Below are 21929 nucleotides of genomic sequence, written 5' to 3'. Positions count from 1 at the left end.
TTTAAATGTTCCTCTTTTCAGATGAGGAACTAAAGAGAAAAGTGGTGTTTGACAATGAACATCAGGATTCATTATAATCCAATTTAATTCATGGTTAAAAATTGTATTTAGTATGGCTTAGTGGTCCAGGCACCTTGGCTGGTAATCCTGTCTGGCAGTGTACCAGGGGTTCGACTCCCGATCCCGACGGCCTTTACTGCATGTCTTCCCCCCATCTCTCTCCCTATTTCCTGTCAGCCTACTGTCTGTCCCTCCATAAAAAGTATAAAATAAAGGAGAAAGCCACAATATATATATATATTAATTCATGATGTTTTTCCCTCCCTCACACTTAGGGGTTGCACACGAGGTTCCATTTCTACTGGTAGAAGGGAAAAGTGAGTCTTCATAATATTTCTATTAAACCTACAATAAACTATAACAACCATAATAGTCCAACATGCTGTAGTCCTATAGAAATTATTATCTGCTCTGATCTCAAGTCAGAAAAAGTCATCAACACCATCTATTTGTCCGTCGACAGAAAGCCGCCACCATGAGTACGGACGCAGAGATGGAGCAGTACGGCAAGGCCGCCATATATCTCCGTAAACCAGAGAAGGAGAGAATGGAGTCTCAGTCGGCGCCCTTTGATGCCAAAACGGCAGCATATGTGGTTGACAAGGCAGAGCTGTACCTCAAGTGTAAGATTATCAGTAAGGACGGTGGCAAAGTCACCGTGCAGTTGCTTACTGAAAAGGCGGAGGTGAGCTGGTATTCTAAAATCAAACAGTGGCACAGTACTACTGTAATCATAACGCATTCTGGAGTGTTTTTTATTTTATTGTATGTATTTATTTTTATTAGGAAAGAACTGTGAATGAGGCAGATGTCACCCCTATGAACCCTCCCAAGTATGACAAGATTGAGGACATGGCCATGATGACCCACCTCAGTGAAGCCGCCGTCCTGTATAACCTCAAAGAGCGTTATGCAGCATGGATGATCTATGTAAGCTGGTTTACGCGCTGAGAAAATAATTGCAGTATTGCACATGGAGTGACCTGGAGACTTTACTGAACAAGCACCTATCACAATTTATTTTTTAACACTGTTTTAACCAAATAAAATCACTTATTGCTCATTGCCACAAGTTTGCAACTCGTTAGTGAATAATCCCAGCTCTAGTGATCCGTTGTCCCAGATACAAGTATGTGGCGTACTCAGTGCTATGTTGCATGATGTTAATGTTCTCTCTCTTCTCCCCTTCAGACCTACTCCGGCTTGTTCTGTGCAACTGTGAACCCCTACAAGTGGCTCCCAGTGTACGACCAGGAGGTTGTAAATGCCTACAGGGGCAAGAAGCGTATTGAGGCTCCACCCCACATCTACTCTGTCTCTGACAACGCCTATCAGTTCATGCTGATGGGTACGTACAGTACTAGACAGGACTATGTAAAATAAATATTAAACTATAGTGGTTTTGAGCTGTACTGTATATCCATGACTAAAAGTGTTCTTTACAATTTACAGATAAAGAGAACCAGTCTGTCCTGATCACGTAAGTTTGCATCATCTCTAGGCATTAAAACAAGGCCCTTGTATGCTTGTACACATATTCACTAATTGCATTTGTCTTCTAACCAGTGGAGAATCCGGTGCTGGAAAGACTGTGAACACCAAGCGTGTCATCCAGTACTTTGCAACAGCTAGTTCCGGTGGAGAAAAATCGGCAGCAGATAGCGGTAAAATAAAGGTATTGCCTATTATTATATATTCTGAACTTTAACAAATACATGTTTTGAACATAAAAGCATTTATATTATGCTATATATTTTTTCACTATAGCAATTCAGTTTAAAACAATTCTGATCAAACTGGGCGATGTCTAAAACATTCTAGGGGTCACTGGAGGATCAGATTATTGCAGCCAATCCCTTGCTGGAGTCCTATGGTAATGCCAAGACTGTGAGGAATGACAACTCCTCTCGCTTTGTAAGTGTAAAAATAATGACCTCTCATGAGAAAACCTGCAATATTACACAATGTAGAGCGATGCAACTAATTGTGCTACTGTATATCAAACAGGGTAAATTCATCAGAATCCATTTCGGCACATCGGGTAAACTGGCCAGTGCTGATATTGAGACATGTAAGTATGAAGTTCACAGATCAAAAATCATATATGCCTTAATTTGAGTATTATTATTATTATTATTGAGTTATGTACAACCCCTACAGATCTGCTGGAGAAGTCCAGAGTGACATATCAGCTTGCTGCAGAGAGGGGTTACCACATCTTTTTCCAGATGATGACCAACCACATACCTGGGATTGTTGGTAAGTGTTTATTTACTGACGAATCAACGATGCAGTTTAAAACTGTGCAAAACACAGCCGCCCGCCTGGCGCCTGCTCACCACCACCCGCTCCAGAGATCACATCACACAAGTCCTTCACGACCTCCACTGGCTGCCTGTCACTTCAAATTTCTGCTCACCACCTACAAGGCACTGTACATGCTGCCTTGCCCCCCCCCCCCCCCCCCCCCCCCCACACACACACACACACACACACACACACCTCTCAGCCCTCCTTGAGCCTCGTGTCCCGTCCCGTACCCTCAGGGTGAGTGATGCCAACGTCTTGGAGGTCCCCAAGAAGATCAGGCTCCAATCCTGGGGCAACAAGACCTTCTCTGTGGCTGCGTGCATGCCCTTGCACTCTGGAATGCACTCCCCAAATGCATCAGAGATGCCCCCTCCCTCCCTCGAAAAAACACATGTTCACCCTTTTTAAAATCCCTTTTCAGAAATGTGCCTGATCAGCTCCAACCCCTACGACTTCCCACTGATCAGCATGGGTGTGATCGTTGTGGCCAGCATTGACGACAAGACGGAGCTTGAGGCTACTGACGTGAGTGGACATTATTTTAAAAACACTTTCTAATACTTACTGTGGACTGCAGTCAGTTGCTCTGCAAAATGTATTATCTAAATCAGTGCTTCTCAAAGCTTTTAGGCTGTGACCCCGCCCCCAAAATAACTGAACTTGGAATTGTAAGAGTTGATTCAGTTTCAAAGATAGGCCTACATATTGTGAAAATATCCGATCTGCATGTATTCACATGTTTTTCCTATTTCTTAGGTAATTTTTGTCAATTTGGCCAATGCTTGACAATTATTATAGTATAGTATTTGTTGATTACTTTTGATGCAGTAATGCTCTCATTTGTTTTATTTTGTATTCATTCTATAGGTATTAAAAGTCCTTAAATTGCCACTTTAGAAATGTGCAGATAAATACCCTGCATACACTGTATGTTGCTTTGTTTAGAGTTGAGTTGTACACCGTTTTAAAGGATGTTTGTTTGTGATTAAATAATCTCAATCTTTTGAACACATCTTCTCATCAGGAAGCTATCGACATCCTGGGCTTCAACGGTGAGGAGAAACAGCTGATCTACAAGATGACCGGTGCAGTGATGCACCACGGAGTCATGAAGTTCAAACAGAAGCAGCGTGAGGAACAGGCCGAACCAGAAGGCACAGAGGGTGAGCTGGTCTTTATTTATATTTGTATTAGTATTAGTAGCAGTACTAGTAGAAGTAGTAGCTTTTGGTCATTGTTATACAATATAGAATATAAATATAGTATATACAAGACGGAATTCATTTCCCAGTGGATTCCTCGCGACTCTATTTGAAATCGCGACTCTGTTATATTTCTATTATTATTATGATTTTATAAATTATACTGTTTAGACCAGTGGTTCCCAAACTGTGGTGCGTGAGCGCCTTCTAGGGGGTGCGCGCCATGAAAACACTAATGGTAGGGGGCATGGTGGCACAGTTGGTAGTGCTGTCACCTCACAGCTAGAAGGTCCTGGGTTAGATTCCAGCTCGGGACGCTGTGGGTGCTGGTAGCGTTTTTCCTCCTCCACGTCATCAGTGCCCACACCCGACGCTGGGTTGGGGAAACAGCCTTTCTGGGCCTAGGGTAGGTACCCTCACAAAAAACATGCAGTAATTCTGGTCTCTAAACTGCCTCCCCCTGGCCAGCCGGGGCACCTGATGGAGAGGACAGGAACTGGTTTGAATAACGTGTTCCTTCCATGTCCAACCAGGGAAACTCAACCCTGCCAAGTGTAATGGAGAAACTTGAACACTCAGGCATGAAGGAAGCATGATTTCAAGTCCCCCATATATGGGGACTAGGTTGGCGGAAGGTGTGTAGAGCCCAGGATGACATTAGAATCTAATGTAATCCTGGGCTCTACACACCCTTGATTAGATCATTGACACAGGGGTGAAAAATGGGTTACATAATTGTGGGACAAATTTTTTAAAAGAAAAGGCTAATGGTGGTGCTATGGTTTTATTTTAAATATATAAACATGTTATTCCAATGATAAGTATACAGAATATAGCCTATCCTGCATATAGATGCCATATTCAGGTTAATACACATGTGCATACATGTGGATAAATAGGAAATATATGTCTCTATATACTGCAGCTTATGCTTATGCAATTTATATTTCCATGTGGGGGGGTGCGTCAGCAAGGTCGGGAGGTAACAGGGGGTGCATGGCCAAAGATGTTTTGGAACCGCTGGTTTAGACCGATGATTATTTGGTTAATGCATTTGATGATTTCGTGCTGATTTCTGGATTAATGTCTAAAATGTAAATTTCAAATTGCATGAACATTTCAGAGGCTGACAAGATTGCCTACCTGTTGGGCATAAACTCAGCAGAGATGCTTAAGGCATATTGTTACCCCAGGGTGAAAGTGGGAAACGAGTATGTCACGAAAGGACAAACTGTGCCACAGGTGAGTTGCATGATTTCCATGTTCTGATTTCATACGCACATTAACACACCATGCCATTACAATATATGTTTGAGTTGTGTCCGCACTGTCTTAAATCATCTTCAGACTCCACTATTAGCCCATATCACTTGCCGTAGCACTTTCCCTAGCCTTGACAACCTTTACAAGCCGGTTTATACAGATGGTAAAATGCAATTTAGATAGTGTGTTATGTAGAACGATATAAGGTTAATTTGACCTGGCACCCTAGTGTGTGTATAGTTTCAATGTACAGATTATAGATTTTTTTGAGATTATACTACTTAGAGTTGATTCTTGGTTTACCTATGCTCCTCGATTACAATTTCTATGCATTTTGTACTACCTCATGTTTTCCTTATTATTTACTTTAAATCACTCTGTATTAAGATAATCTAATAAATGTCTAAATTGTAAATTGCGTAATTCTCATTCTAATAACGTTCATATTTCCTTAGGTAATGAACTCAGTCGGTGCCTTGGCCAAGTCCCTCTATGAGAAGGAGTTCTTCTGGATGGTCATCAGGATCAACGAGATGCTGGACACCAAGCAGCAGAGGGTCTTCTACATTGGTGTGCTGGACATCGCTGGTTTTGAGATCTTTGACGTAAGCATGGACTTGTTTTAATTGGGAGAATTTAGGCCTAATTATTTTTGTGTCATTTTCACAATTACACAACACTTTATTACAAGAGATTGGACTAATAATGATATTTCCACTCACAGTTCAACACCCTGGAGCAGCTGTGCATCAACTTCACCAATGAGAAACTGCAACAGTTTTTCAACCACACCATGTTTGTTCTGGAACAAGAAGAGTACTTGAAAGAGGGTATTCCCTGGGATCTCGTTGACTTCGGCATGGACTTGGCTATCTGCATTGAGCTGATTGAGAAGGTATACAATTATTATTACATTTGTATGTATTATCATGGACTTGGCTGTCTGCATTGAGCTGATTGAGAAGGTACAATTATTCTGTGCTTTGGTTTAATTGCACCAGCTCAGTAGCCTTTTGGTTTGAGTGTCCGCCCTGAGATTGGGAGGCTGGGGGTTCGATCCCTGGCTGGGTCATACCAAAGACTCTAAAAATGGGACCCGGCCAGTGCCTCCCTGCTTGGCACTCAGCATCAAGGGTTTGGATTGTGGTCCCTGTGACATACTAGTGTCATGTCCAGGGGGTTAGGGTTAGCCCTATGTACCTCATTGCTCGGCAAGGCTTACATACTTACTTAGTTTAATGGACATGATGTTAATATTGTTTTTTGTCTCCTTTACACAGCCCTTGGGCATCTTCTCCATCCTTGAAGAGCAGTGCATGTTCCCGAAGGCTACAGACAAATCCTTCGCCGAGGCGCTGGTTTTAGCGCATCTGGGAAAGAACAAGGCCTTTGAGAAGCCCAAGCCTGGCAAAGGCAAGGGCGAGGCTCACTTCTCCCTGGTCCACTATGCTGGAACGGTGGACTACAGCATCACAGGCTGGCTGGACAAGAACAAAGATCCTCTTAACGACTCTGTCATTCAGCTGTTCCAGAAGTCTTCAGTTAAACTGCTGGCTATGTTCTATCCCCCACCTGAGCCTGAAGGTATGTTTATTAATATAATGTAATGTGTTCCAGGATACTGGGAACTGTTTGAATGCTATTATGGTTGTTTACTTTAAAGGCCAGCCAGTAGGAACACAGAGGGGCGGGGCTTAAGCAATTACAGCCTGTCCCTAATTGGTGCGCCTATCAAGTTTGGGGAAGCATGCAGGGAACTGGAGCTATGGCTGTTTAAACCTCAGCCAATAGGAACATAGAAGGGGCTGAGCAATGGTGTGCCTGTGGCACCCAGCGGCCAGCTATTCTGATGGCAGACCTCTGGTCAGTGTTGGTGACAAGTTGGGTGCGGTTCAGAGCAACGGTGTGCCTGTTACGTTTGTGACATCCAACACACCCACCAGCCCACCCTCTAGGCAATTTGAATTAAAGCAATAAGCCACAAGAGGTCTCAGGTTACCGGGTATTTTATAATGGCTGAGAGGTGTAGTGAGACCCGACGCGTAGCGGAAGGTCTCTGACCCTGTCAACCATTATAAATTACACAGTAAGCTGGGACCTCGCGTGGTTTATAGATTTTCTAAAATGGTTACACACACAGTAATATTAACCTCACACCCTATTACATTCACAAAAGTAGCTACGCTTTGCGCCCACCAGAGCGAGCCACACTTCCTTGTTTTTACTCCAGTCTCTGTGATGGGGGAATAGGAGGCGCTTGATGTCTTTACGAGGCCGCCCGGAGCCACACATTCACAGTCATATGAGTGCGGGCGGTGCTTAGACGCTCACACGGCCAGGGTGTGTAAGGCAATCAAGTGCTCCCCTTCCCCAGTTCAGCTGCAGAGCTGCGGGATCAGCTGGGAATTATATAAAGTGATTGAAGGTGTGGATTATCGGGGGTGCATACTTAGTTTAGGGTTAAGGTTAGGTTTAGGTGTGCTGCCCCGTGGGAGGTTAGGTTTAGGGTGAGGGTTTGGTTGTAGTTGTAGGACTAATGACTGGTCTAAACCAAAAACTGTCTAAATGAATGATGGGGACTAGGTTGGTGGAGGGTGTGTAGAGCCCAGGATCACATTAGATGATTGACACAGGGGTGAAAAATGGGTTACAAAATCGTGTGATAAAATATATATATAAACTAAGTACTGCACCCGATTATCGTGAGACTTACAACGGAACCCAGCCAATCAGATTCAAGTATTGGGACTATAGAAATAGAGTTTTAATATAGGATAATAATACGTGTTCTATCCCCCAACCTGAGCCTGGGGGTATTGTTATATGAATACTATGAACACTAGGGAGGAATTTGCATTCTGTATATGACTAATGATGATAACTCACGATTCTAACAAATATAAACAGATAATACAAAGAAGGGAGGCAAGAAGAAGGGTGGTTCCATGCAGACTGTGTCTAGTGCATTCAGGGTAAGATTTTGTATTCATTATTATCAAAATTATATTCCTTTAAGAGTGAAGCATTATTATTACTATCAACATTATATCCATGTAAGAAATAAACAAAATTAACAATTAAACAATTTCTGTTGTGGCTGAAGTTTAAAATAGGGCTTAAATGGTTAATGTATGTTTTAAATCTGCAAAGAAACTCGTATCTAAAGAGTTGAAATAATAGCAGGGGAGGGAAAAGTACAATTTTGTATGACTTTTTACTAATAATAAAAATAATTGGCTGTTTTATGTCTCAATAGGCAAACTTGGGGATGCTGATGACCAACCTGAGGAGCACTCATCCTCACTTTGTGCGTTGCCTGATTCCCAATGAGTCCAAGTGTCCAGGTAAACACTGAAAATAAAAATGATAAACTACCATTTAATGCTACTTTGGCCAGAGTTTGTTCTTCTAATAATGAAGCAACATCTGTACAGGCCTGATGGAGAACTTCCTGGTCATCCACCAGCTGAGGTGTAACGGTGTGCTGGAGGGCATCAGGATCTGTAGAAAGGGCTTCCCCAGCAGAATCCCATACGCTGACTTCAAGCAGAGGTATTCATTAGTTTCCCCCAGCAGCTTTTATTTCCAAACCTAGTCATTGCAAAATTACCAACTTTTAGAAAAGTATAGAATGCCAGCGCAAAATGACCATGAACTTTTATAAAAACAGGTACAAAGTACTGAACGCCAGCGCGTGCCCCGACGGCGCCTTCATGGACAACAAGAAAGCTTCAGAGAAGCTGCTTGGGTCCATTGACGTTCCTGTTGATGAGTACAGGTTTGGACACACCAAGGTGAGCACACTGTGAACCCGGTTTAACATTATCCCGAGTGGACTAAAGATTTATTTTTATTTAGTGACCGTGTTTTGTAACATTGTGTTCAGGTGTTCTTCAAAGCTGGTCTGCTGGGTACCCTGGAGGAGATGCGAGATGAGAAGCTGTTCACTCTGGTCACAATGACTCAGGCTCTTGCACGAGCTTACCTCATGAGAAAGGAGTTTGTCAAGATGACGGCAACAAGGTAAGAACCTTGCAAGGAAAAAAATAAGAAACCTCGAGCAGAACCAGGCTCTTGGGTGGGCGGCCATCTGCATTTACCTTGCCACGACACAGGGCAACAAAGACAATACCAACGGCAAATAACGACAACAATAGTAACACTCTCGAGACGCCAACTTGCGCCTTGCATACAATTAGGCCATGTCCGAGTCCTAGACCACTCTGCTGTCTGTCTGGGTACGACTGCTGCTCTGAGTCATAGAGCTCTTTGTTATTCTAAATAATTTAGACCCGTTATTGACCTTAAACCAACCTTGAAACATACCTTAGTTTTGTCACCAAGAATGGCTGTTGGAGGACACTGACATACATACCCCAACATACATAATGTACATACCCAACCGATCGCAGTACTTGCGCAAGTAACTATGACACAATAATAGTAAGTTACTATAGCCAGAGTAATACGTGGAAACTCTCGATCATGATCCACTGAAACTGTTTTCCACAGAGATGCCGTTTTCACCATCCAGTTCAACCTCCGCTCGTTCGTCGCTGTGAAACACTGGCCATGGATGAAGGTCTACTACAAGATCAAGCCTCTTCTGCAGAGCGCTGAGACTGAGAAGGAGCTTGCAGCGATGAAGGAGAACTACGAAAAGATGACGCTAGACCTGGCTAGTGCTCTGGCCTCGAAGAAGAACCTGGAAGAGAAGTTGGTTGGTCTAACGCAGGAGAAGAATACCCTTGCCATTGCAGCATCATCAGTAAGTAGCTACACTTGTACAGGAAATGTTGCTAATAATATTTCATATTGTTTATAATCTGACCTTGTATATTTTATCTAACCATGGCAGAGAATGCCTGGTGGGTCCAACGGCTGTTGGCATCATTGTATGTATAGCTACATGGCTAGCAGCACAAAGGCCTGACCCAATGTCTGGTTCTTCTGTGGGGAGGGTGAATCTGCTGCATATGCCACTGCTGGAGGTTGATAGCCTCCATCTTCTTCCTTGTCCTCACCTCTGTACCGTCCAGGCTCTTACAATGATAGAGCCTGCCTTTTTCACAAGCTTGTTCAGCTATGTTAGTGTCCCTTGTGGAGGAAGGAGTCCCCCATGGAAGCAGCTGCAAAACTAATCTTTGATTAAAATGTGTATTCACTGTTTGTAGAATGGGTACAAACAAGACTTGTTTACATCAGGGTCCTCCATTTCAATTCATCAAATATACACTAGGAAATATACAAAAATATACAAAAGGAAATAATCATATATAGGCCTACAGTTAAAGAATGTAAAATAAAACCTGGGAAAACGGGTCTAGGGATTCACATTTCTTAATGGCCGTTAGTAGGGCGTTCCACATTCAAGTGGCATAGGAGCGAAATCTCACCCAGAACAAATGCTGACACGTTTCCTCACTTATCTCTTTCATTGACAACCAGGGAGACGAGGCTCTGAATGATGCTGAGGAGAGATGTGAGGGTCTCATTAAAAGTAAGATCCAGTTAGAGGCGAAGCTCAAAGAGACGACCGAGAGACTGGAGGACGAGGAGGAGATCAACGCAGAGCTTACTGCCAAGAAAAGGAAGCTGGAGGACGAATGCTCTGAGCTCAAGAAGGACATCGACGACCTGGAGCTCACCTTGGCCAAAGTGGAGAAGGAGAAACACGCCACTGAAAACAAGGTTCATGATCATACACTGTAGCCGTCTTACCAAGTTATTGGACAATAATGATCCAGTCACGATTATACACTCTTCTAGCGTAGCGGTCTTATCAAGTTCTAAAACGATAATGATCCATTCATTCTGCTTATTTAGGTGAAGAACCTGACTGAGGAGATGGCCTCTCAAGATGAAGGTCTTGCTAAGCTGACCAAGGAGAAGAAGGCGCTCCAAGAGGCCCATCAGCAGACCCTGGATGACCTGCAGGCAGAGGAAGACAAAGTCAACACTCTGACCAAGGCCAAGACCAAGCTGGAACAGCAAGTTGACGACGTGAGTTTAGCAAGTCAATTGGATGTTTTGAAACTTGAATACGGTATGGTTATTTTCCTACTGAATAATATGAAAACTATATTGTGCAGTTGGAGGGTTCTCTGGAGCAAGAGAAGAAGCTTCGCATGGACCTCGAGAGAACTAAGAGAAAGCTGGAGGGTGATCTGAAACTGGCCCAGGAAGCCATCATGGATCTGGAGAATGACAAGCAGCAGTCTGATGAGAAGATAAAGAAGTAATGTGGACCACAATAATAATAACAACAACAATAATAATATGAAATGCCATGGAGAAAAATGACCACTAACATATGATGTACTGTATGTATACCACAGGAAGGACTTTGAAGTATCCCAGCTTCTGAGTAAGATTGAGGATGAGCAATCTATGGGAGCCCAGCTGCAGAAGAAGATCAAAGAACTCCAGGTATTTATTTTTTTCCATCTTATTTAAAATCATTGATGATAAGTGAAAGTAAGTGAAAAATTAAGATTTTAATATTTCCCTTCATTTGAAAGGCTCGTATTGAAGAACTGGAGGAGGAGATCGAGGCAGAGCGTGCCGCTCGGGCCAAGGTTGAGAAGCAGAGAGCTGATCTCTCCAGGGAACTTGAAGAGATCAGTGAGAGGCTGGAGGAGGCTGGAGGCGCCACCGCCGCTCAGATCGAGATGAACAAGAAGCGTGAGGCTGAGTTCCAGAAGCTGCGTCGTGACTTGGAAGAGTCCACCCTGCAGCACGAGGCCACTGCCTCTGCTCTCCGTAAGAAGCAGGCGGACAGCGTCGCAGAGTTGGGCGAGCAGATCGACAACCTCCAGCGTGTCAAGCAGAAACTGGAGAAGGAGAAGAGTGAATACAAGATGGAAATCGATGACCTGTCCAGCAACATGGAAGCTGTTGCTAAGGCAAAGGTAGAATAGAGTGCTTGTGTGTAATTCTTGACAAAATACGTTCAATGAACCAATCAGGGGGAGGGAAACGAAGGAATACATTGTAGGTTACTTCAGTGATTGAATGTGTCCAATGATAATCAACAGGGAAATCTTGAGAAGATGTGCCGCACCCTTGAGGACCAACTCAGTGAAATCAAGTCCAAGAGTGATGAGAATGTTCGCCAGATCAATGATATTGGAGCTCAGAGAGCAAGACTGTTGACGGAAAATGGTAAATGTTCATCGTCTACTAGGCTACATGGTCTGTCGATGGCACTGGCATCAGCGGCGATCCCAGGAATTGTATGTATTGATCAAAGATAATTTACTTTTTAAACTTATACTCAAATGTCTAACTAGGTGAGTTTGCTCGTCAACTTGAGGAGAAAGAAGCTCTCGTCTCTCAGCTCACCAGAGGCAAGCAGGCCTTCACCCAGCAGATCGAGGAGTTGAAGAGACTCGTTGAAGAGGAGGTTAAGGTATAAGGAACAACCTTTTTCTTTTTTTACGAACAGACCTAATTCCATCTGTTTGTAATTTCATCCAGCTGACATTATTTTTCCGTATTTCTTTTGCCAGGCAAAGAACGCCCTTGCCCACGCTGTGCAGTCAGCTCGCCATGACTGTGACCTCCTGAGGGAGCAGTTTGAAGAGGAGCAAGAGGCCAAGGCGGAGCTGCAGCGTGGAATGTCCAAGGCCAACGCTGAGGTGTGTCAGTGGAGGAGCAAGTATGAGACTGATGCTGTCCAACGCACTGAGGAGCTGGAGGAGGCTAAGTAAGTCATCAGTGTTTTTTTCTTCACTATAAAGACTTTTGCACACCTAGAGTAGGCTTAGGAACAGGTGCGTAGGCAAGTGCACAGCAATAATAAAATAGAAAACAATACGCCCGCACATTGTTGATCTGCTCGATACAAGAATATACAGTTATTAAGTAGGCAACGTTCCGGTCACTACTGACCTTTTTCAGGCTCAGCACAGCATTTTGACAAACAACCAATCATTTGCTAAGCAGAGTCTGTGATTGCAAAAGAGGTGACATAATTTAACTAGACATAAGGACCCCAGAAAACGCATAGATCATTAAGATTAAATTCTAAAAACAGTATACAAAATATAATAATAATAATAATAATATATATATATACACACACACACACACACACACACACACACTTATACAACATTGTACACCGCTCACTATACAAAATATTGCTCACAATGCTATGATTTGTTTCAACACTGATCAACAGGAAGAAGCTCGCCCAGCGTCTTCAGGAGGCTGAGGAGCAAATCGAGGCTGTGAATTCCAAGTGTGCCTCTCTGGAGAAGACCAAGCAGAGACTCCAGGGTGAAGTGGAAGACCTCATGATTGACGTGGAGAGGGCCAACGGTTTAGCCGCCAACCTCGACAAGAAACAGAGGAACTTCGATAAGGTACTTTGACATGGGTGCATGTGTTTGGTCCGACGTACTAACAGTCCTACAGGTCTATTAACCACTTCCAATAATATGACATATAAGATTACAGTTTTATGAGCTGGGGGCGTGGGGTATGTCATATAGCAATTTTAAGTGCTTTTGACACCCCGTGGAGTGCGCAAAACGGCCTTGAATTAGTCATGGGAGTGTTTAAGGCGTGTTTGAGAGTTACCCAATCGACATGTCCGTACTATTTTCTTTACCAGTCAGCTGATGTCACATACGGAATGCGCACTTTGGGGATCGTTATAATACATTTCTTCAGGCTGGAAAGACATGACATATGACTTTGTCACATTTGGGTTAATTATTCCTATTGCACTGCATGCTGTCACCTATATGCCTCAAAATAATTTGTTTCTATTGAGAAACACCAGTAAAATTATATTTTAATTTAAATTATAATTATATTATATTTGAAATGAGTAATGAGTTGAATGTGTGGTGCGTATGCCTGTGATGGTATGGTCCCGTGATGGTATGGTCTTCGCTCGTAGCATTTTATTGAAGAAGACTTGGATCGGGTGTGATACAGCGTATGAAAGCAAACTTCCCAAGGATTATGGAGATGTTTTTATTTATTTTTAAGGTTGAGAAATGAAAGAATTATGGCCGTTTCTAATCTCAACATTTCACAAAAGAAAGACGCATCCAAAAAGCTGTTGCCATGTCTCATAGAAACAAGTAAATAGGTCTATAAAAATAATCCCAAAATAAGTGCATATAACAGGGGTCTGTAACCTATTTTAAATGAAGTGCCATGTTTTTATTTTCTAGATAGTGAGTCTGCCATATCCAGATTAAAATAAAAAACATATTTTGATTGTCCACAAATATAAAGTTCTTCCATCTTTTTAAATATTTTCTTGCACATTGTTATAATGATCATTATATATCCGCCTGCAGTCAGAGTTCATAGTTTTAATGAATGAATGTGATGCATTGTGAGCTGGTAGATCTGCTATTTTCAAAAGTAATCTTGGAAAAATGCAATTACATTTTTGGATTAGCCGTCCTTAGTTGGGCAAATGCATTCATCTGGGGATCCTTGACATGGGAATGTGCTGTGTGAGGATCACTGGTTTAAACAACATTAGAAGAAAAGCTCAAATAACCACTTTAGAAACAAGAAAAGCAACCACAACTACCAATATTTACAAGCAACTTTACAGAAAAATAAGCCGCTTATAATAAACAGACATGGCAACCCTCCCAGAGCCGCTCAAGTGTAAAATCAAACATTGCTTTTTGCGTTTATGAGATGGTCAGACCCACGTCTAATCGTTATGCGCAGAGTGTTTGTAGGTCAAGGGGCTTAATAGCAAATTGCGCAAAGCGAAAATAATTAACATATGGACACTCCCACAATGCTAAAATATTCAGGAACGCCGTATGCCATACGTGTGTGCGTTCAACACGGGACGATAAGGCTTCTATAATACCATTGTGCGCAGAGCGAGGCCAATATAGGCCAATTTATGTATTACCCCATTGTAAAACGGACATTCAAAATGGGGCCCCTACAGTCATGAGACACTCTACTCAAAACCCAAACCTAAACCTAACTTCACAGTAAAGCCACGGGTTAGTTGTAACTGGCAGCACATGTCGGGAGCAGCGGTGTTGTCAGACTAATGCCACTCGGACTGTGAATTGCTACGTGAATTGCTTTGACATGAATTATTTTAATTGTTTCCTCCTGAAAGTGGAGGTAAATGACACATTTCATCACGGCTGCTGTGCAGGTCTTGGCAGAATGGAAGCAGAAACATGAAGAGGGCAATGCGGAGTTGGAAGGAGCTCAAAAAGAGGCTCGTTCTCTCGGCACCGAGTTGTTTAAGATGAAGAACTCCTACGAGGAGTCCCTGGACCAACTGGAGACCATGAAGCGTGAGAACAAGAACCTGCAACGTAAGTTCTCTACATCAGTATTTAAATAACAGTTAAATAATAACTAATATAAAGATCAATATGGATCAGGCTACAACTTTATTCAAACACAAATACAAAATAGTCGCTGAAAGTTCATTCATCATTTTGCAGAGGAGATCTCAGACCTCACCGAACAGATCGGTGAGACTGGAAAGAGCATCCATGAGCTGGAGAAGGGCAAGAAGCAGGTGGAGACAGAGAAGTCAGAGATCCAGACAGCCCTGGAGGAAGCCGAGGTAACACTTTTAGGTCCTAGATGAACAACGCAATTGTTAGATTCCTTTCAATACGTTTTATATTCAAACAGCGTAGCAGTATATAATCGATGTTACATTAAAGGTCCTACAACCTTTTGATCCTGTATTTCATTTCAGGGTACTCTGGAGCACGAGGAGTCTAAGATTCTTCGTGTCCAGCTGGAGCTCAACCAGATCAAGGGTGAGGTTGACAGGAAGCTGGCAGAGAAGGACGAAGAGATGGAGCAGATCAAGAGAAACAGCCAGAGGGTGACCGACTCCATGCAGGGCACTCTGGACGCTGAGGTCAGGAGCAGAAACGATGCCCTGAGGGTCAAGAAGAAGATGGAGGGAGACCTGAATGAGATGGAGGTTCAGCTGAGCCACGCCAACCGCCAGGCTGCTGAGGCCCAGAAGCAGCTGAGGAACGTCCAGGGACAGCTTAAGGTGCAAAACATATTAGTTAGACACATATTCAATCAACGGAACTGCTCTGAACATCTGAACCAAGGGGCTAGCTCTGTTCGCTGCCTGGAAATGAAGCCACTTCCGGTTTCTCGTTGAAGCTGCTCAATCTCAAAATCTCAATGAGGCTGTGGGTGAACTTTACACTTGATTACCTTAGTAAACCTTTTCAAAAACACGTTTTCAATCGCTAGTTTAAAGTCTTTTTTAAATCATCATGATATGCGTTTAGTAAATTATGGTCACGTTAATTTTAAAATCTACTGGTTCTACCGAGTGAAGACCCGGCCTCGCTGCGGTTGCAGCCAATATAGTATTCATTTCTGGACCGGATATAGAAATATGGCGGATTTGAAATCACAGCAGAATGGGCTTGACACGGTCTATGATCCGAACAACATTCTGACGTTTCTCTTAACATGTCCACCTCATATGCGATCTCTTTTTTTAGGATGCCCAACTGCACCTTGACGATGCTCTCAGAGGCCAGGAAGATGTGAAGGAACAAGGCGCCATGGTGGAGCGTAGGAACGGCCTCATGGTCGCTGAGATCGAGGAGCTGAGAGTGGCTCTGGAACAGACGGAGAGAGGCCGCAAAGTGGCTGAACAGGAACTGGTGGACGCCAGTGAGCGTGCTGGACTGTTGCACTCCCAGGTAAGTCAATTGGATAAGAAAGAAAAACTGTCAACATTATTTAACATACTTGCATACTTGTATTGCTAATCCGAATGTTTATCTTTTAGAACACAAGCCTTTTGAACACCAAGAAGAAGCTTGAAACTGACCTGGTCCAGGTTCAAGGTGAAGTGGACGACAGTGTTCAAGAAGCAAGGAATGCTGAGGAGAAAGCAAAGAAGGCCATCACTGATGTAAGTTCCATTCCAGAGGTCCATTATACCAGGACAATTAGACATCCTTATGGCATTCTGCTTCAGGCAGATGGTTCAGAATGTTACAGTGCAGACTGAACTGGTACAACAATATATTCAGTTAATCAAGCTATTTAATAGCAACAACAATTACTACTAAATATAATGAGTACTAAGATATTGTGATTGTATTACCTGGTTTGATTCCTTCTGGTCTCATGACACATGACACATGTATCTGTTTATTACCTTTCATGATTTTAAAGAGCCATTGTCGTGCGTTGAATGACGCAAGAGACCAAGACATTGTTTTACATGCGGGACAATAAAGTATATTTGATATCACAACAACGATGACTTTCCAGGCGGCCATGATGGCCGAGGAGCTGAAGAAGGAGCAGGACACCAGCTCTCACCTGGAGAGGATGAAGAAGAACCTGGAGGTCTCCGTCAAGGACCTGCAGCACCGCCTCGACGAGGCCGAGAACCTGGCCATGAAGGGAGGCAAGAAGCAGCTCCAGAAACTGGAGGGCAGGGTAAAGTGTAGTTTACTTCAACCCATTAAGACCTGGAACGCATCTGTGTCACCTTGGCTTTTAAACACTTAACTTAACTTTAGCTATAGAAAAATAGCAAATATACAAGCATGTCCTTAAGCGTGTAGATCTGCTATTTGTGATTATTATTTTTTGTAAAAACGTGTGAAAATCTTTGAATTACGTATTTTACAGAAAACATACAATAACATTTCTGGGGGTCCTTCACATTAAATAGTTTTTTCAGAAAATGATTTACCGGTAGAAGACGTGTAGAATCTGCTCTCAGATCTCAATGGGTCAACACGGCTTATATGTCAATGAAATAAAACACAATCTCTTCATAATGTATGTTTCCATTGTGAAGGTGCGTGAACTGGAGGCAGAGGTTGAAGGTGCACAGAAAGGCAGTGGAGACGCTATTAAAGGTGTGCGCAAGTACGAGAGGAGAGTGAAGGAGCTGTCATACCAGGTAGGCTATATCACTTAAATAACCATCATCATGCCACTGACTAAATGAATAGATGGACATGCAGCTAATGTTATAAATTCACTCTCACTTCAGACTGAAGAGGACAAGAAGAATATGGCCAGGCTTCAGGATCTGGTAGACAAGCTGCAGCTGAAGGTGAAGGGCTACAAGAGACAGGCCGAGGAAGCGGTAAGTCAAATAGACATTGTTAGTTAGTGGTGTGTGTCGTCATAGTTTAACTAAAAGGAATAATAGGAATCAGTTATGATGCATTGTCATATGACCAACAGCAGAGCATTCTTCATGTCCATCTTGCTGCTTTCCACAAGCGGCACATGGAATCTCTAGCTTGCCATGCTTCTGCTGTATGGGGCGCACACAGCACACATGGGCGTTGGGAAGACCTGTGACTGGATGGATGCTGAAAGGGAAAGCATGCTGCTACACAATGCACACATGCTGCAGACAGTCAAAGGCGCCTGTCACACCTATCAGACAAGCGTCTTATCAATGTTTTATCGTTTCATCTGTCTTGTCGTTTGTCGCATCAATTGACCACAATGCTTTGCGGAATCTGGGCGGTGCGTGGGCGGTGCGAGGACATGCGGAAACAGATCCACGTGTTGCCCCTGTTATTGTCCTTACGCTGTTAGCTGCGGGACACAGTAGCTAGTAGCTTGTTGGTTGTGTCAACGTGTTGCGTCTCCACTTTATCAGTACCACTACCACAGTAGGTGCCAAGTCTGGCACTGATTCCGTGTGTATGTATATAGCCTCCAGGTACGCAGACTAAGCATGGCATCATTGTGGAAAATTAATATTTTCTGTTAGCAACGACTCCATTATTTTTAATAAAGCGCATCCATTTTACCACAACACACGACTTGCTGCATTTCAGGCTGTTAGCCATGGGGCGCCTGGGCGCACGGCTCTCTCCTATCTGCAGTCAGACCGTTCAGCGTTACTTCAGGAGAGGAGACTGTAGTGCCCAAACCGAAAGCCTTGATCCGGGAAATTTGCACTTCAACCAGTGGTATTATATTAGTACATCCAGTAAGATCCAATAGAAATAAATTCACAAGACATGGGAAATCCTCCAGTTGTCTGTGTCTGTTAATATAAAACTGTATGTATATGGGCTATATGTAGAAAAAGAAAAAAGGAATGGACCTACGATGTGTCTTTGTGTCATATTAAATTTATAGGAGCTTTCCAACTTTACAATTAAAATCGCACTTGATTTAAGCCATTTAAACAGTGTTTTGCATGAGCGCATACATGCGAGGATTTGGGCTGTCTGTGCTGGAATATTTCCATGACGTTGGAAAGTATAGCCTATAGTGCAGTGCTGCCTGCAGCTGCGGAGAGTCCCAACATGCATGGGTAGCCTATATACTGTAGCCTAATCTACAGCAGGCCGATGTCTTTCTGGAGTTACAGTACATGTGCAATCTCCTCCTCGTTTAATAAACCCGACGCGTCGCTCGAATGCCAAATGTACCGCCAGCGCAAGTGGGAACCGCATCGGAGATGTAGGCTACCCAGCCAGCCCACCACCACCACTCCTCCAGTGCCAGCCACATGGGCTACGGTTTTAGCTGCACATTCATATATTGACAGTTGAGTTGAGTTGACAGCCTATCCACTGCAGCGACTAGCGACTGTGAGGCAATCTAAATAGACTGTCGAACGTGCATGGTCAGTTGATCACGGCGTCACGGACAGACAGACAGGCAGACAGGACAGGATCAGGATCGAGGAGCAGCACCTATGCAAAACAGCAGCGTGTGTGTGTGTGTGTGTGTGTGTGTGTGCGTGTGTACACGATAAATATCTAGTACATTTGTATATTCACGTACAGTCGTACAAGAAGGCTACACAGCATAGGCACTCAGATCATAACACAGGGCAGAATCATATAAGCATTAGGAGTGAAAATGCATGCACCTTGAATTATAACGTTTGTTTTAATTTTCTGTTCGGCCACGACGGGCAGGGATTATATTTTCCTGTTGAATTGCTTACTGGAACAGACCAAACTACTTTACTTAACAATACATTTTCGTTAATACGAAAGTGCATAGGCTTTCCTCTTCCGTGTCTGCACTATGCAGAAAAAAAACAACAGACTCAGAGTGTGAAAAGACCGCCCAGTGCAGCGTAACAAACGGACCTTCTCTCCTATTGGTTGGCGGGTAAACCCAACCCTTTTTGTCTTGTCTGAGGTGCCGCCTTGTTCTTCAGTTTGTGGCCTACAAAATGTTTTGTGTCTTGTGTCTCGCCCCCCCCCCCCCCCCATGAAACACGTTTGTCTGATGAGACCACGTGACTCCCATTAGAAATGCATTGGGAGCTGTCTTGTCTGATGCTTTTCATCAGACAACCATAAGACGCTTGTCTGATAGATGTGACTGCGGCCAAAGTGTGTGTAATGGCAAAACATTTCCAAAATAGACCACGGAAAGCATTAAAAAAAATTCCCTGTAAGCGGACATGTTTGGCTCTGGGTCACAGGATGCTGAACAAGAACACAGCCATGATCGTGTCATTCCAATGAGAACCTGTCAAGGCAAATTTATGACGGTCCCGACGCACTCATGAACGTGCTGCATGGGCCACTGTATTAGCCACAAACACATTACAATATCCTGAAAGTGTCTATAATTGCAACATGCTCTTTTTAAATAGTGCAGCTTTGACCCATGTCTATAATATTGCAGGAGGAAGCAGCCAACTCTCACCTGACCAAGTGTAGGAAGGTTCAAAATGAGCTGGAAGAGGCTGAGGAGCGCGCCGACATCGCTGAATCGCAGGTCAACAAGATGAGATCTAAAAGTCGCGACTCCAAGGTAATGTTCAATAACTGAAGGTTCATTATCCTTTAACTAAGATTTAACTAAAGATTGATTGTTGAATATCTAACATTATTTTCCTATTGTTACAGGGAAAAGATGCTGCTGAATAAGTTCTCCAGTTCAAGTCACCGTACAAAGTCGTAAAATATGACCCAATGGGGCAAAAACTGTATTTTGTTGTCAATACTATGTTGTTTCTTATTCAAGGTACCATAAGTCCTAAAATATGACCCATTGTATTCAAACAAATGGGGGCAAAAACTGTATTTTGTTGTCAATACTATGTTGTTTCTTATTCAAGGTACCTTAAGTCCTAAAATATGAACCATTGTATTCAATAAAGGTGGCAAAAACTGTATTTTGTTGTCAATACTTTCTATCTTGAGTTTTGAAACCATGGTCCACTATACCATTTTATTCACTCATTGCAAAGATAGTAGCCTATCTAGTCACATTCCCAATCCTTTCCAATCCTATCCTGACAGTGGCATTGTGGTTAGAGTGTCTTCCCTGAAACTGTGAGGTCGGGTTTCGATCCCTGGCGGGATCACACCAAAGACTGTAAAAATGGGACCCAAGCACTCAGCATCAAAGGTTTGGATTGAGCGGGTCAAATCAACTAATCAAATGATTCCTGAGCATGGCATGGCTACAGCTCACTGCTCCTTGGCTGTGGCTCACCGCTACAAGAAATCGGTCAAATGCAGAGAACACATTTTGTAGGACTTTTATTTTTAGCCTGTGACCCAAAAGAGAAATTGTAATTGTCTCCCCGGGACCTAAACTAGTGGAAATATCAGATCTACAAGCTCACAACGCTTCGCTTCGCACCGTGAACATCGGCTATTTCACTACTGCTTAAACATTTATTTATGGAATGTAATTTTGTTCTCCATGAAATCACAAGTTTTAGAAATAGTGCTTTCATATTTGAGAAATGTATAATGGGGCTCAATGGCAGCTATTGGCACGTCAAAAAATCACTTTCCCCTAGAAACTCCATTCACACTTTTTATAATTCAGCTTACTGTGGAGACACATGCTGGAACGTTTTACTTTGAAATGTTTTGTAGTTTCTGAGTTATATATTTTAAACGCCCAATGCATTCTCAATGGCAATAGCACAAACTTTGGCATGCTACTGTAGTCCTACATACTTACACCTAGAAACCCCATTCAAACCTATTTAGGTTCATCTTACGGTGGACATGTTTGCCTGAAAAGGAATCTTTGAAATGTTTCCTATTTTTAAAAATATAGTGCTTTCAAATTTGATACATTTATAATGGGGCTCAATGGCAGCTATGTCACGTC

At 43.0% G+C, this 21929-nt stretch overlaps 1 protein-coding gene across 1 annotated transcript; it reads left to right on the top strand.

Annotated features, from left to right (window-relative positions):
* Window positions 1-524: 524 nt before the first annotated feature.
* On the top strand, window positions 525-20751 carry LOC308320626 (myosin heavy chain, fast skeletal muscle-like). Its single transcript, XM_080771174.1, has 39 exons — window positions 525-745; window positions 847-990; window positions 1252-1408; window positions 1513-1540; window positions 1627-1735; window positions 1882-1974; window positions 2068-2131; window positions 2221-2319; window positions 2792-2895; window positions 3395-3533; window positions 4696-4814; window positions 5291-5440; window positions 5560-5730; window positions 6116-6419; window positions 7743-7807; window positions 8092-8179; window positions 8270-8387; window positions 8506-8629; window positions 8722-8858; window positions 9348-9603; window positions 10284-10526; window positions 10662-10838; window positions 10928-11073; window positions 11174-11264; window positions 11357-11746; window positions 11873-11999; window positions 12128-12246; window positions 12347-12543; window positions 13021-13204; window positions 14995-15160; window positions 15293-15417; window positions 15556-15864; window positions 16334-16537; window positions 16627-16752; window positions 17118-17288; window positions 17656-17760; window positions 17854-17949; window positions 20481-20609; window positions 20705-20751. The coding sequence occupies exons 1-39, from the start codon at window positions 536-538 to the stop codon at window positions 20723-20725; spliced, it is 5805 nt and encodes a 1934-aa protein (XP_080627300.1). The 5' UTR covers window positions 525-535; the 3' UTR covers window positions 20726-20751.
* The last annotated feature ends 1178 nt before the right edge of the window (window positions 20752-21929 follow it).

The sequence above is a fragment of the Protomyctophum bolini genome (assembly GCF_963924005.1).
Source record: "Protomyctophum bolini genome assembly, chromosome: 8".
NCBI lineage: Eukaryota > Metazoa > Chordata > Actinopteri > Myctophiformes > Myctophidae > Protomyctophum > Protomyctophum bolini.
This window is presented reverse-complemented; position numbering and strand designations above follow the sequence as displayed.

Excerpts from the sequence above, each read along its gene's own strand:
- LOC308320626 (XM_080771174.1), top strand. The coding sequence starts at position 536 with ATGAGTACGGACGCAGAGATGGAGCAGTACGGCAAGGCCGCCATATAT. Across the intron at positions 1,975-2,067 it reads ATGACAACTCCTCTCGCTTT|GGTAAATTCATCAGAATCCA; the intron begins GTAAGTGTAAAA and ends TATATCAAACAG. Across the intron at positions 3,534-4,695 it reads CGAACCAGAAGGCACAGAGG|AGGCTGACAAGATTGCCTAC; the intron begins GTGAGCTGGTCT and ends TGAACATTTCAG.